At 34.4% G+C, this 16,797-nt stretch overlaps 1 protein-coding gene across 6 annotated transcripts in view; it reads left to right on the top strand.

Moving 5' to 3' along the window:
* Nucleotides 1-16,797, top strand: part of FMNL2 (formin like 2) — a 399,412-nt gene that overhangs the window by 271,696 nt on the left and 110,919 nt on the right. For all 6 annotated transcript variants that reach the window (XR_001629939.2, XM_007494168.3, XM_007494164.3 and 3 more), the window contains exons 5-6: nt 7,948-8,031; nt 11,322-11,474. Coding sequence is in view for 5 of the 6 variants with exons in the window: in XM_007494168.3 (XP_007494230.2) it covers nt 7,948-8,031; nt 11,322-11,474 (237 nt within the window). In the remaining variant the exon portion in view is untranslated. The remainder of the gene's footprint in view (nt 1-7,947; nt 8,032-11,321; nt 11,475-16,797) is intronic.

The following is a 16,797-nucleotide window of genomic DNA, read 5'->3' on the forward strand; positions in this document are numbered from 1 at the left end:
AAAATATTGTTTGAAGAATGAGTTGTGCTATGCCTACACCCAGAGAAAGAACTGATAATAGAAATAAGTAAGATCTAGTTATACGCACACACACACACACACACACACACACACACACACATACATACATATATTTTCATCCAATGATGCCTTCTGTAGTGGGGAGATAGGAGGAAGGGAATTATATAGGTATTTTATTTTTTATTTCTTATGACAAGAATTTTAATTAATTTACAAATTTACTCATTTTTTTGGTAAAAATAATAAATGCTGAGTTACTGAAATATATAATGATAAAAAAGGATTTTTAATTCTAAGGGATTCTCAATCCACTCAAATAAACTCCCTGGTTCCACAAGAAACTGCTTTTCCTATGTTTCACAGGCTACACTAATCTTCCCAGATCTGACTAACCCAAATTTATACTATCTAAATAAAAACTACCACTACTAACCTTATAATTCTTAACTTCAACTTCAAGTTATAAAATAACAAAGGCTAGCTGGTTGAGTCTCAAGAAGAATCAAGTTAGGACTCTGAGCCTTAACAGACTCAGAGTCCAACTAAAGATCAGGTTTTTCTTTGGTCTTCTCAGAGTTTTAATCAATCTGTAAAAACCACAATAGATAGTCAATAGTGTTTTCCTAGTGGGGAAAAAAAGCAAGAAGCTCCTTCAGGTCTTTCCCTCAGACAGAAAGGGAGACAAAGATGTTACCTCCTCCAGCCCTGAGAGAGTGTCTGAGAGTGTGTCTTTGTCAACTGCCAGAGAACAACTCCCAACTTCCAGAGAGTAATTGACATAGAAAAAACAGTTATAAGTGTCACCAGTTGAAATTAACATGCTCTCTCAGCTCTGCTTCAAACCCCAATTCTTTTCTCAAGCCAATCACTTTACTTCTTATCTCTAAACTAATAAAACAATGCTTATTTTCTAATATAATTTTTACAGTATTTATTTTTAAATTTTTTCTTGTGATAACAATTTTAATTAATATGCAAATTTACTAATTTTTTGGTTACATGTAGAAACAATTTTTTCTCACTCCCTCTCTTCCCCCCATTCCCAAGTTGGTCATAGGTTATACAAAGCTTTTATGCAATACATATCTCCGTATTGCTCATGCCTTGACAGAAGACACATATCACACTTAAATTAAAAAAAAAAATCATGAAGAAAATAAAGTGGAAGATGAAATGCCTTGATCTGCCATCAGACTCCAATGATTTCTTCTTTTGATGTAGATAGCATTTTTCATTATATGTCTGTGATGAGATTTTTAATCCATTGCTACAATTTTATTTTTTTGATATTGGATTGAAAACCATTCTAACTTGATACTGAACTGAAAGTTTGCAATACCTTAATGTTACCTCTATATCACTATGACATATTAAAATAAGACTTGAAGTTTACAGAAGGATATAGGAGAGCCAACACAGCATAAAGCACAAAGTGCTAAACAGATATTACTAAGAATCATGATCAAATCTTTCCTCAGACACTTAGTTACTATGTGACATAGGGAAGTTCACTTAACCTTCTACTGTTTCAATTCCTCATTTGTAAAATGAGGGGTTTGGGACTTCATGGCCCCTAAGTTGTTTCCATCTTTAAAACTACAGTCCTGGGTGAAATATCATATATACAAAATTCAACCTCCTCCTTACCTCACTGTTAGAAGAAGCAACAGCCCTGTCACTTCTCCAGAATTCTGGAACCTTCCTGTTTCTGCCTTGTAGCATCTTCTGCTCCTGCCTTTGCATTTTCTTATCTGGATCTTTTACAAATGACCATTTTTTTCAATATTAACTTTAAATTTTTTTAAATTTATTTGTTTATTTAGATTATATTTCCATAGTTACATGATTCATTATTTTTCCCATGTTTCTTCCCTCCTCACTCCCTGTTAGTTGGATATTTAAATGCAACAAACTAATTAAAAGAAATCGGATAGGATCTACATTTTAATGTAGTTTGGGCTAATTGATGAATGGTCTTGGGCCACATGTTTGACACCTCTGGTCTACATAGAATGAATTGATGAATTCCCCATTAGAAGTATAAGAACTTGGGGGTGACTACTCAGTTCTTTCAGGCTTAGACTTTGGATGCTCAAGGACAGGAAAGGTCCATGAAGGTAGTGTAATTAACTCTTATTTTATAAGAGTTCAAGCTTTAGGACACAGATGTATATAAAATTGCTGCAAATTGGAATTTTGAGGCAACGATTGTATCTATTTGTGTTTCTCTGTCAGCCTGCCCTGCATCTTTTCACCCTGAGGCTCATAAAGATAGAAACTTTAAGGAACCTTGGAGATCATTTAGTCCAACATCAATTTACTGAAGAGTGAAGTGATTTGTCCTACGTTACATAAGAATCAGAAGTAGAGCTGGGAAATAAAACTCAGATCCTCTGACCCCAACTACACTTTTTTTTCTACTGTATTCCACTGCACCCTTGTACTATCTTTTCTGCTCTCTGGCTATATCTCTATGTTCTAGATACCCTCCTAAGAGAAATTCAGAAAATGGCATGGTAACAGTCAATTGGCCAGCATTTCTTAAGCACTTAGAATATGCCAGGTGCTGCGCTAAGGATAGAAAAGCAAAAATGTGTTTCCTGCCTGTCAAGAAGCTCATATTCCAATGTTGGTGACAATATGCAAATAACTTTATATTGTTTTTTAGTTGTTTTTCAGCCTCTTCGTGACTCCATTTGAGATTTTCTTGGCAAGGATACTAGTAGTTTGCCATTTCCTTCTCCAGCTCATTTTAGGATCACTGCATTGCCACTAATAGAGAAATCCATTACTTTCGATTGTACCACAGTGTATCAGTTTCTGTGTACAATGTTCTCCTGGTTCTGCTCCTTTCGCTCTACATCAATTTTTTTTTTTGCCACCACACAGAGCACAGCTATGAATATTCTTATACAAGTCTTTTTTCTTATTATCTCTTTGGGGTACAAACCCAGAAGTGCTATGGCTGGATAAAAGTGTAGACAGTTTTTTAGTGCCCTTTGGGCATAGTTCCAAATTGCCCTCCAGAATGGTTGGATCAATTCACAAATCCACCAGCAATGCATTAATGTCGTGACTTTGCCACATCCCCATCCAGCATTCATTACTTTCCATTGATGTTATGTTAGCCAATCTGCTAGGTGTGGGGTGATACCTCAGAGTTGTTTTGATTTGCATCTCTCTGATTATAAGAGATTTCGAAAACTTTTTGATGTGCTTACTAAAAGTTTTGATTTCTTTAACTGAATATTGCCTATTCATGTCCCTTGCCCATTTATCAATTGGAGAATGGCTTGGTTTTTTGTACAATTGATTTAGCTCCTTATAAATTTGAGTAATTAGACCAGAAGTTTTTGTTATGAAGATTGTTTACTAATTTGTTGCTTCCATTCTAATTTTGGTTGCATTAGTTTTGTTTGTACAAAAAGCTTTTTAATTTAATGGAATCAAAATTATTTATTTTATATTTTGTGATTTTTTTTCTAGCTCTTGCTTGGTTTTAAAATCTTTCCTTTCCCAAAGATCTGACATGTATACTATTCTGTGTTCATCTAATTTAGTTATAGTTTCCTTCTTTATATTCAAGTCATTCACCCATTCTGAGTTTATCTTGGTGTATCTTGAGACGTTGATCCAAATCTAATCTCTCCCATACTGTCTTCCAATTTTCCCAGCAGTTTTTATCAAATAGTGGATTTTGGTCCCAAAAGCTGGGATCTTTGGGCTTATCATAGACTTTCTTACTGAGGTCACTTCACTCAAGTCTATTCCACTGATCCTCCTTTCTGTCTCCAAGCCAGTACCAAATTGTTTTGATGACCACTGCTTTATAGTATAGTTTGAGATATGTGACTGCAAGGCCACCTTCCTTCACATTTTTTTTTCATTATTTCCTTGGATATCCTTGATCTTTTGTTCTTCCAAATGAACTTTATGGTTTTTTCTAATTCAGTAAAAAAGATTTTTGGTGGGTCAATGGGTATGGCACTAAATAAGTAAATTAACTTGGGTAGAATTGTCATTTTTATTATGTTACCTCATCCTACCCAGGAGCAATCGATGTTTTTCCCATTGTTTAGATCTAGTTTTAATTGCGTGGAGAGTGTTTTGTAGTTGTGTTCATATAGTTCCTGTGTTTGTGTTGGGAGATAAATTCCCAAGTATTTTATATTGTCTAGAGTGATTTTAAATGGAATTTCTGTTTCTAATTCTTGCTGCTGAGATTTGTTGGAAATATATAGAAATGCTGATGACTTATGTGGGTTTATTTTGTATCCTGCAGCTTTGCTAAAGTTGTTGATTATTTCCACTAGCTTTTGAGTTGATTCTCTAGAATTCTTTAAGTAGATCATCGTATCATCTGCAAAGAGTGATAGCTTGGTCTCCTCATTACCTATTTTAATACCTTCAATTTCTTTTTCTTCTCTAATTGCTACTGCTAGTGTTTCTAGTACAATGTTAAATAGTAGAGGTGATAATGGGCATCCTTGTTTCACTCCTGATCTTATTGGGAAGGCTTCTAGTTTATCCCCATTGCATATGATGTTTGCTGATGGTTTTAGATATATACTGTTTATTATTTTGAGGAAAGGCCCTTCTATTCCTATGCTTTCTGGTGTTTTCAGTAGAAATGAGTGTTGTATTTTGTCAAAAGAATTTTTCTGCATCTTTTGATATAATCATGTGATTTTTGTCAGTTTGCTTGTTAATATGGTCAAATATATGTGGATGGTTTTCCTAATAATGAATCATCCTTGAATTCCTGATATAAATCCTACCTGGTTATAATGAATAACTCTCATGATGACTTGCTGGATTCTTTTTGCTAGTATCCTATTTAAGATTTTTGCATCTATGTTCATTAAGGAGATTGGTCTGTATTTTTCTTTCTCTGTTTTTGACCTGCCTAGCTTTAGAATCAGTACCATATTTGTGTTGTAAAAGGAATTTGGTAGAATTCCTTCTTTGCTTATCCTGTCATATAGTTCTTATAATGTTTGGATTAGTTTTTCTTTGAATGTTTGATAGAATTCAAATTTAAATCCATCTGGTCCTAGGGATTTTTTCTTAGGGCGTTCTTTGATGGCTTGTTCAATTTCTTTTTCTGATATGGGGTTGTTTAGGTATTCTATTTCTTCCTCTGGTGGTCTAGGCAATTTGTCTTTTTGGAAATAATCATCCATATCACCTAGATTGCCATATTTATTGCCATATAATCTGACATAATCATTTTTAATGATTGCGTTAATTTCCTCTTCATTAGAGGTGAGGTCTCCCTTTTCTTCTTGAATACTGTCAATTTGGTTTTCTTCTTTCCGTTTTTTAATTAGATTGATCAGTACTTTATTTAATTTAATTAATTTCCAATTAATTTTTGATTTGCCTCTCCATGTCCCCTTACTCATTATTATTTTCATTGAATTGTGGTCTGAGAAGGTTTCATTTATTATTTCTGCTTTTTTGCCCTTGTTTACAATGTTTTTATACCCTAATACATGGTCAATGTTTGTGAATGTACCATGTGCTGCTGAAAAGAAAGTGTATTAGTTTTCGTCCCTATTTATTTTTCTCCACATATCTACTACCTCTAATTTTTCTAAGATTTCATTCACTTCTCTTACCTCTTTCTTATTTATTATTTGGTTTGATTCATCTAGTTCTGATAGATGAAGGTTCAGGTCTCCCACTAGTATAGTTTTTCTGTCTATTGCATCCTTGAGCTCCCCTAACTTCTCCTTCAGAAATTTGGATGCTATGCCATTTGGTGCATACACGTTGAGTACTGATATTTCCTCATTGTCTATACTGCCTTTTATCAGGAAGTAATTACCCAAGGAATATTTATTTAAAGGGCACCTGAGAATCAGATTTTGACTGTCTCTCCAGTTTCTGCATACTAGTTTTTTTTATTTTTGCTATTTCTAAGCCTTTAATTATCAAAATTTTTTAAATGTCAATATGTCCCAAGGCAATCATTAACTATAAATCAAATTTTTAATAAATCTAGGAACAGAAACTGTCAGATTAACTCTGTGGTGGACTCCCAACTCACTCTGGGTTGTTTTGGGGTCATTATCCTGATAAAAATATATTGTTAGTCATAACTTATGGTGTGACTAGTTAAAGTGGAAAATAAGAAGCAAGTTTAACTCTTCTTCTTCCAGGAGTCTCTTTAGGCCTGGATCCAGTCAATGGACAGAATAGAATCAGATGGACCAGATCCAAAGACTAGTAATAAAAATTGTGAAGGGCAGATTCCTGGATTTCTCTATCCCCTTTTCCGCTCAGCAGACATAAATGGAAGACTTTCCATATACGAAGCCCATCATTTTGTTAGTCATCTATACTCATCATATCACTTTTTTTTTTTAACAAGATTACAAGTGTCAGGCACTTGATTTCACCTTCAGCCAATGACAGGTTTTATTGAGCAGCATGAAAACCATTGTGGGAACACACACTGATGAGTTAGATGGGCCCTCTGCCTCATTGCTTCACTGCCTTCTCAAGCCCCTGTTTTAATCTGTTTTGGGGAGTTGAAGCCACAGATGTCTAGCCAGAGTCCTTGCAATCAACTCAGTTCAGGTTACTGACTGGTTCTGGAAGGCCAATAGAAGTTAGAGGCTATGGGACATCTGTACCAAGGCAGACAAAAGCACCTTTACCCTTTAATTCTAGTTACTCCTGAATACTCCATGCAAGGTTAAATAGAGAACTTGGAAGAATTCCTTTTGAGGCAAAGCCTGCACTCATGAATATCCATCAGTCATTTTAGCTATCTCTCTATGTTTTTGTCTTTACTCCCATTCTGGATGAATGAAAGGACTTGATATAGTTGGCCTTGCATCATCTACAAGAAATATCATCTGTGTAATTAGGGACAACTGCCTTGATTTTTTTGGAAGATTAAAAGCAAGGGGAATACAATTGCATTGGAACACATTTTGTCTTAATGATTTCTATCTATCATTTCAGTAGAGATATTTGATTAGTTAATCTTTGTGGTCTGGTTTTTGGCAGAGGTTCATCTAAGCATCCCAAGTTGTCCACTTTCTAGAGATGAAGACAGTGATATAATAAATATGTGGAACTCCTAAGCAGATTCTCCAGGATTTAACCTAAAGCTAGCAACACAGGGATGATTGGAGCGCTGGACCACAATGGTCCTGCTGTATTTGTCTTTTGCCTAGTTACTTAATCATTACTTCCCTTTCCCCTTGAATAATGATCACATCAACTTATACTAATCAATTCAGTGCAGTCTTTTGGAAAAGAAATAATGTGAACTTGAAAATATATTTTATAAAAGAAAAATTATATTTGTCACAATCTGGCAAATATTATGTGGTGACTGTAATTTTTTCAAAACTCTTCATGTTCATGGAAAAAATTAAGTCAAATCATTATGCCTATTGAATTTCAAGAAGCCCATAAACACTGGCCTGACTGACGTTGGCGAGTTTGGTGGTTTCTACAGCTTGTTGTGCCAGAAAGGAGATGAGTGTGGATTTGGAATGAGGCCTGAACATCAGTGGTTGTGTCGTCATGTTACCCGCTTGCTGAGTTCCCCATATAATCTTGGCCCCCTTCACCAAGTTCATTGCTGATCAATTTGTGGTGGAAAAAAGTACAACACTGTTAGGTTACTTTTTTTAGAAAGTTCCATCAAGGTTTCCTGAAGCCTTCCAAATAGTAAAATGTATGCATGGCATGAGTGTAAATTTACACTCCATCTTTCCATGTGTAATGATTTGGTTGCCTTAGTTTCCATATGTAAAAGGCTACTTTTAACTCAAGTGAAAGATGAAAAGTTTTATTCCACATTTCCTTTCATACAATGACTGTTTCTGAGAAAATATTTCCACTGTCCCCTTCCTTCAGGAGAACACCGTAAAGTAAACTGGTCTCTATTGATTTTTCTAACAGATGGGTCAGAGAGTTTTTGAATGAAGAGAACAAAGGCCTTGATGTTCTGGTGGAATATTTGTCATTTGCACAGTACGCAGTAACGTAAGTACAACTAAGCTTGCATGCATTGGGATTTCATGTGGTTACTGAGTGATACTCAGTGGTACAATTCAAGACTGCATTAAAAGTAGGAAATGCAGGAGCAGATATTATGTTACTTTAAAAGGTTTATTATATCTGGAACAAATTATATAATTGGAATTATAGGTGGCATTAAGGCAGGGATCTAACAGGTGATAAAATGGCCTTGGAGGATAATCCATTCCTTCTCAAGAATTTTTTAAAACTCACAACTAAATATGTTGTCTTTTAGTTCCTAGATTGATGCTGTTACCTGAACTTTTGGTAAAATTTGCACTAAGTCTACATTTGAAGGAGAAACTATCTTTTTCTTTATGGTTTCTCCTCAGAAGAAAACATTCAGAGATTAAGGAGGATATGTAGTGGTAGTTTGTTTTTCCCTAATGCTACCTTTTTAATAACAATACCTGATATTATCTCTTTAATCTTCCCAATTTCTCTGGGAAGCAGTCAGGAGAAAGCTATAATTATTCCTACCTGCAAGATGAAGAAACTGAAATTCCAAAACTTGCTGAGTGAGTTTCAGCTTTGATGCCTCCCACGAATCATATGGGACAGACCAAGAAAAACAAATGAGCAAATCATAACTCTCTTGAGAAATTATCCTATAAAATATAAGCTATGGTTCATAGTTTTCATTTCTAAAGGTTGTTTTCTCATCAACTTCCATCGTATCCAACTGCTTTTACTTCCTCTTCTCTCACTCCATGTCTTTGTCAAAATAACATTGCCCTCTTATGTATAGTCCATATTTTTTTTTTAATTAAGGGTTATCTTTATAGAATAGAAGAATGGGCTAAGTTGATCCAGGTACATTTTTTAAAATGTCTTACTGTCTACTGTGTACACATTTTGTTTAATTCTATATGTGTATAATAGTTCTTCACTAACAGCCTTACATGATTTATCCTCACAAATATTTCCATCCTTTTTCTTTGGAACATGAACAGAGATTTCATAAACATAAAGAGATACTGAGGGCATCTAGGTAGCACAGGGGATAGAATGCCAGACCTCGAGTTGGTAGAACCCAAATTCAAATTTGATCTCAGACACTTTTAGCTGTGTGATCCTGGGCAAGTCATTTAATTCTCTTTACCTATTCCTTGCCACTCTTCCACTCTTCTTTCTTAGAATTGATACTTAAGACAGAAGGAGAGAGAGAGAGAGAGAGAGAGAGAGAGAGAGAGAGAGAGAGAGAGAGAGAGAGAGAGAGAGAGAGAGAGAGAGAGAGAGAGAGAGAGAGAGAGAGAGAAATGATCTAGATATAAAGGGAAATATAAGTAAACTAGAAGAACTTGAAACATAATCCCTATTAGATTTGTAGATAGGAGAAAGATTAATGAATAAATAAAAGGTAAAGAGCATCGTGTGATATAAAATGGATAATTTTTATTACATTAAATTTAAAGGGTTTTGTACAAATAAAACTAAAGTAGCCAAGAGAGAGATATTAGCAGATGCTCTACAACTTCTAGTCTTAGTTACCCTCCTTCAAGGACCAGTTCTCTATCCACTCTGCTATGCTTTCTTCTTGAACATATTCCTTTACATATGACAGATGGGGCATCTAGAACCACAGTTCCAAGTTATTTATTGAGTTTATTGCAGAGAAAATAATAGAATTTGATGTCTTGGTTTCCTATCCCATATTCTCATTTTTATAATAATTTAGCTAAAAATATTCTCCTCTTACATTCAATTAAATTTAACAACCATTTATTAAATGCCTCCTGAATACCTTTGTGCATGGTGCTATATACTGAGGATAAAAAGACAAAAAGCAAATCCGCTGATGCCCCAAAAGAACTTACATGCTATGCATTGTGGACATTTTATTGTTCATGGGGTCTTTCTATTTTATTCATATTAAATATAAAAGGCACTATTTTAGCTTCTTCCTTAAAATATGGATAATAAGAAAAATCTGAGTATATGTGGCACATCCCAATTTTTTCTTTTTGGAGGTAAAAGAGATTCTTTGAACTTGGTGTATGTGGCTTCTTTAGTTGGCTCATTTTACTATCTTTGTGTAACAGTGAAGAACTAACTGAAAGGAACTCATAAAGAGGTCTTTGCAGTATAAGGGTCTTAGAGGAACTATATCTGTGGTCTTATGAAAGGTCATAAAGTACTCCATCCTTTTTGAGCTCTGAGTATACTGCCTGAGAGTTCTGTCAGTTCAATTCAGACAGTTTCTCCCATTCATTTAAGGGCTCTAGTAAATAAAAGACAATCACTTTTTTTTTACTAGTTCGACCATTCTAGAAAAATTAAAACTACATACCGAAACGCTTAATGAAACAAAATTTAGAAAATGTACATGAGATACAAAATACTGCCTTAAGAAAAATTGTTCCTAAAATAGAATAAGTGTGAAGCAAGTTAACTTGCCATTCATTCCAACATGATGAACATGAAGAAAGACCTCAAAAAATGTCAAGGAAACAATAGTCTCTTACTTTAAACAGTAACATATTGGGAGGAGAGTTTTAAAAACATCAAAGGGAATCTATAACTATAATGGTAATGTTTCACACATGGTTGGAGAGTCCTCTTGCCAGCACACCAGGAGAAATACTCAGTCACATTTGATGGGTAGGAATAAATTAGTACGAATGCAAAGTATCGATTTGTTAAAGCAAAATGAAGACAGCTGTAAGATCTATATTTTCCCTCTCCACTATACAGAGTTATGAATTGGCAAATTAGAATTTTGTTATATGCATACATAAAAATAATACATGAGTGTTTAATTGGTCCTATATCATAACCTTGGATTGTTCATTTATCCTTTTGTCCAGGTACATTATTTACCACAATATGTTATTTAAACTAGTTCCCAATTCCAATTCCTATGAAATCCCTTTAGATGTGTTATTTTACTCTTCTGGGATTTACTGTATAAAGAAAGCTAGTTGAAATAGAAAGTGTTGTAGACTTTGAATTAGGACCACTGGGTTTGAAACTTCTTTATGACTGTAGACAAGTCAGCCTGTCTGAAAGGCAGTTTTCTTATATTTAAAATGGAATGATGAGATTTGTCCTACTTACCCCAAAGTATTGTAAGAATTCCTTATACTTTAAAATGCTTTATAAATATTAACATTATTACTATCAAAATGTATGGAAAGAAGGAAGGAAGGAAGGAAGGAAGGAAGGAAAGATTTTTAAGAAAAAGGAGTAAGTTGTACATATGTGTGTATTTGAGTGTTGCTTTGCGAACACTTAGGAAATGTGTTTCTTTTCAGTTTTGACTTTGAAAGTTTGGAGAACAATGTGGAAAACTCAGTGGACAAATCAAAACCGTGGAGTAGATCCATTGAAGACCTGCACAGAGGAAGCAACTTACCCTCACCTGTTGGAAATAGCATTTCTCGCTCTGGAAGGCATTCAACCTTACGGTAAGACCTTTTAATCAGGCAGCAACATAGGAACAGTATGCGGACAGGCAGGCCATTTCTCTGCTTTTGTGGTTTCACTCAACAAATATTCATTAAAAGCCTACTGTGTATGCAGAATACTTGTTGTCAGATTTTTTTTTAATGTATATGTTATTTTTGTAAAATAGTACCTTCTATTTTATTGAAGTCCTTTTTCTTACTACAGATATCTGCCATTCCAGGGACTCACATTATGAAGCATAGTGAGCTACCACTCTTTATCAGCTTTTTGGAAATCCATCAACAAAAAAGAAATGAGATAAGAATCTGAAACCAAACCATAGATCAGACTTGGCATTTGTTGATCAGTCAACAAGCATTTATAAATCAACTAATTTATACCAGGGTACTGTGGTAGGAAATGGAGATACAAAGACCTCCTCAAGGAAAAAAAAAAGAAATAGGTTCTTTCCCCAAAGAAGTTACAAACCATTGATAGAGACAACATATATCTATGTAGTAATGTGCAAAACAAGTATATAATTAATTCATGAATACAGAATGAGTACATAATTCACAAAAGAATTAAATAATTAACCAGCATTATGGGGGATCAGAAATATTGAAGATGATAACTCGGACATCTGAAAGGTGGAAATAAGAATGGAATCCATCCCAGAGATGAAAGACAGCATGTGAAAAGTCACAGAGATGGTGGCTGGAGTGGTATGTTTGAGGGACAACAAAAAGTACAGTTTGGAGATCTATAGAGTCAGGAGAGGGGAAGGAAGGTATAATAAAACTGAAAAGGTAGGTTGGAACCAGATTTCGAAAGGCTATAAATACCAAACTGAGGAGTTGGAGTTGGAGCATTATAGGAAGCCACTAGAGTTTAATGAGTAGTGAAATGATATGATCAGACTTGTGCTTTAGGACAGTCATTTGGGGAACTATGTGAAAGATGGAAGATGGGTTAGATGAATGGTGTACAATATTAAGCTAGCATTACATCAGTTCAACACTTTAATCTTTCTGAAGTAGTTACTCAAGACCCTGGACAAAAAGGAAATAAAGGGTGATAGGTGAGAGAATGAAGGGGCTTATGATAAAAAAGTAAAATAAATTATCTATTGGGGAATTTTGGAAATACCTTGAGAGTTGAGCCCTTTCTGCTTCCACTTTCAGCTTTTCTTGATGAGAGAGAGAGAGAGAGAGAGAGAGAGAGAGAGAGAGAGAGAGAGAGAGAGAGAGAGAGAGAGAGAGAGAGGTGAAACAAGTGAGTTCATGAGACATGTCAGTTTTGGATAATGAACACCATGGAATGATCTTCTTTAGGGGATAACTTTTAGCATTGGGTGACTTTATGTCCTTAATGATAAGGAATGCTGTGCTCCTTTATGGTTCTTCTGAAAGAAACCAGTTCTAAAATCCCTTTGCTGAAGAAACTTCAGATCAAACTAATGACTAATATCTCTCCTTCTCTTTCTTACAAAAAAAGAATTCTGATGACCAGTACCAGTAACTACAATATTTACCTCATTCATTTTGGTTCTCAAGTTCATTGTGTTTACTAAAAATCTTTATTAACCAGTCCTATGTCATCTAACTTGTGAGGGCTGATAAACTAGCATGACTGGACACTGTTATAGATGTGGTCATATTTAGGATATAGTTTCACAAAATACTGCAAAGTCAAGATGATTAATTTCAGTGGTATATGGATTTTAACTCTTTGATGTTCATTGTTCTATTAATTTGTCCTTTTTTCTCTTTTGTCTTTTTTTCCTTTTTCTTGATTTATTTTGGTTAGGTATAGGAAGAGGATTTTAATAATTAATTCCAGATCTTGATTTTTGACATTAAAGTTAATAGTGTCCATTATAATGTGTATAATATAATTAAAAGATTCAAATGAGGTAAAATCTAAGCCCAAAGTAAAGTTGTAGGTCTATATGGACCACATTGAATCTTGAAGGCATCTTAGTAATAATCTTTGTTTTCACTGCCATTTTGGCAGGAAAGTAGCATAGTGCAAAAACCCCTGGGCCTGGATTTAGGAAAACTTTAATTCAAATCTAGCCTTAGTCTCTTGCTAGTCATGTCACCTTGAATGAGTTACTTCATCTTCATCTGCCTCAGTTTCTTCAACTGAGTATTTTCATAGCACCTACTTCTTGGGGTTGTTGTGAAGATCAAATGAGGTAATATTTGTACAACATTTAGCACAAGCACCAGGTTCATAGGTGGGCACTTACTTGATAGATAGTTTTTCTGTTTCTCCTTTGCTTTCCCTTTTCTTCATGCCCAAATTTAGGGTTTCCCCCTGAGAATATCCGAATTTGTCTCATGTACTTTAGCATACCAAAAAAAGTCAAAGTGCTATTAGATCCCATGTAAGTGCCTAGTCTAAGAAAACATTTTTTTTGGAGACCCTTATCTTTTGTCTTACTTTCAATTCAAAGACAGAAGAGCAGCAAGGGCTAGACAATCAGGGTTGCCCAAGCTCACACAGCTTAGAAAATGTCTGAGGCCAGATTTGAATTTCAGTTCCTCCCAATTCCAGGCCTGGGAGGACCTAGCTGCCCCTCTATCAAAATAACGAATGTTGGTCAGGCTTTATTTGGCCCAGTCACAAATTTTCCTAAGGCTAGATCTGGTACTAGTTAACAGTTTAAGTCAGAAAAAAGAGTGAGGTGATTACCAGAGATGTTTAATTCAATCTACTGACTTTCTAGAGAAGGGAAATGCGGCCTAGAGAGGCAAAATAATATTATTAATATCTAACATTTATTTAGTACTTTACAGTGTGCAGAAGTGCTTTACAAAATCATGGAACTATGGGAATTTTTTTTTAATTTAAAAACAAACAAAAAAAGTGCTTTACAAATTAACTGATTTGAACCTCTCAATAAACCTGGGAGGTGGATACTATTTTCTCATTTTTCAGATAAGGAAACTGGCCAACAAGGAGTCACACAGTTGGAAAGTGTCTGAGGCAATGCTTGAACTCAGATTTTCTTGGGTTTAAGCCTTGTGTACATTCTAATTAGGTGTTCTGGTTCTGCTTTCAGTACTCTTTCTGCTTATAAATGAAGTGTAATATAAATACAGTTTAGTTGAGAAGAGTTAGCACATAGGAAAAACAGGATGTTGTTCTCATTAGGCAGTTGTACTTGAAGTTAACAAACTAATAAAACCAATTAAGTTTCATTTTTTTCAAAAATGTGTTTGCAAAAAAGACTCAGGGATGACTCTTCTTGAATTTACTTTAAAACTGTATCATAAATCCTTAAAATGCAAATGAGGATTGCTATAAGCAGACACACTTCCTGATTTACATGATAAACTTCTAAACAATATATCTACATTAGAGTCCAGGCCAAAAATTGTGATTCTCAGATATTTACCTGGATGTCAATTTTGGACTTTTGAAAGCATTTGAGATTGAAAGGGAAGGCATCAGAATTGTAGAAATATTCCATGTTCAATTTTACATAAGAAGAAACTGATTTGTATTGAATCTTCTTCATCTTCCTTTTCCTCTTTTCTTTGTCCTCTGTACTTCTTAGATACTTCCATGATTTCTTTTTATAGCCTTCTCTCCTTTTACACAATTGCCTCATTTTTGATTGTCTTCACCTTTTTGCTCTCTTAACCCTCGTATTTCCAATTCCTCCATTGGGATTCCTTTTTTATGCCACCACCAGGTTGTATTCACTGCCTGGTTATTTTTAGTTAAAATGCTACAAGTGCTGCTTTTGACCTTCTGCTTCTGAAGCAGATTCAGTTCAAAAGGTGTATATGAAGCTTCAAATTAAAATAAAAACTCATTAATCAGGATTATAAAATTCTGCTGAGAAGAGTTATAGTACAAGGGTATTTTAGTTCATTCCACACCCAATTAAAATATAAAAATCACTTGACTTGGGTTTATCACCCTAAGAGTCACCATCTGACAGATGAAAGATGCATCATTTAGAGACTAGGTATATACTTATTAGTTATAACAATTTTTTATAAACATTTCAGCTTATGTTATAAAACACTTTAATAAATCAAGTGACTAGCCTAAGCATTAATTTATTTTTTAAACATGTTTTATTGTCTTTGTTTCTTTTATATCCAAAAACATTGCTAGGATTCAAGAGACAATGGCATTTCATTATATTTTAGTCTCCAATTGAATTTCTGATCTACACCAAAGAATAATATTACATTCAAATATGGCTTGTGAATGTTTTGTGTCATGAGACTGATATGACTTGGAATAAGGGGCCAGAAATCAAGATAATTCAAAAATTTTTAAATTGAGGTTTGAAGGAAATGGTAATATGAAAGAGAATTTTGTCTTATAACACCAGACACTTCTATTATATGGATTCCTGAAGCATAAATTAATATTTATATTTATTAGTACCTATGATTATATTTTTATATCATAAACACATTAAATCTACTTTATTTTTGCCTTAAAATGTGGAATCATTTCTATTGAAAATGTGGATTGGCCCTGTCATGATGTTTGGAGTATGTTTTAGCTTTACATAAAATTCCTTTCTGATTAATAAATAACAGTGCATAAAACCAAGTAGTCTCATCAAATCCATTAAAATATATATGAAGGATAAGCTTACACATACATATAACATGGAAACAAGCTTTATTACAAAAATATGAAAGTAGAAAGGTGCTACTTCTCTCTCAGATATTCAAATGGACCATGGTCTCATGAATTCAGGAGTTCCTACTGAAGATGCAATTTCTAACACATTCATTTAATTCCTTTGTGACTCTTGTTTAAGCCCTTCCAAAAGTGGTGTCCTCCACTCAGTGTTATAGAGTGCTTTCTTGCTTTCTCCCAACATCACAAAGATACCAATGGAATGAAGACTTTGGTCATCCCTTACTTTTACATCTTCTCTATTATAAAATTCTTTAATGACATCCTATTTACTCTTGTTCTTCTTTAAAATTCCTTGTTGATTGTACTGCAGCCTGCTTAGACCCACATGCTACTTTGAGGTTGTGTAATCTTGTTCAGTCTTGTCTGATTCTTTTTGATCCCATCTTGGATTTTTTTGACAAAGATACTAGAAGTCATGTGCTTCCCCTGCTCATTTTATAGATGAGGAAGCTGAGTCAAATAGGGTTAAATGACATGTCCAGGTTCCTATAGCTAAGAAGTATCTGAGGCTAGATTTGTACTCAAGAAGATGAGTTTTCCTGATTCCAGAACTAGCAATTTATCTATTGTGCCACCTAACCAGCATGTGTTGCTCATATTTAATTCTTCAGAGGTAGTGGTGTTTCAAGACTTGGTGACATTATGGCAATAGCACCAACA

This window comes from Monodelphis domestica, chromosome 4 (assembly GCF_027887165.1).
Source record: "Monodelphis domestica isolate mMonDom1 chromosome 4, mMonDom1.pri, whole genome shotgun sequence".
NCBI lineage: Eukaryota > Metazoa > Chordata > Mammalia > Didelphimorphia > Didelphidae > Monodelphis > Monodelphis domestica.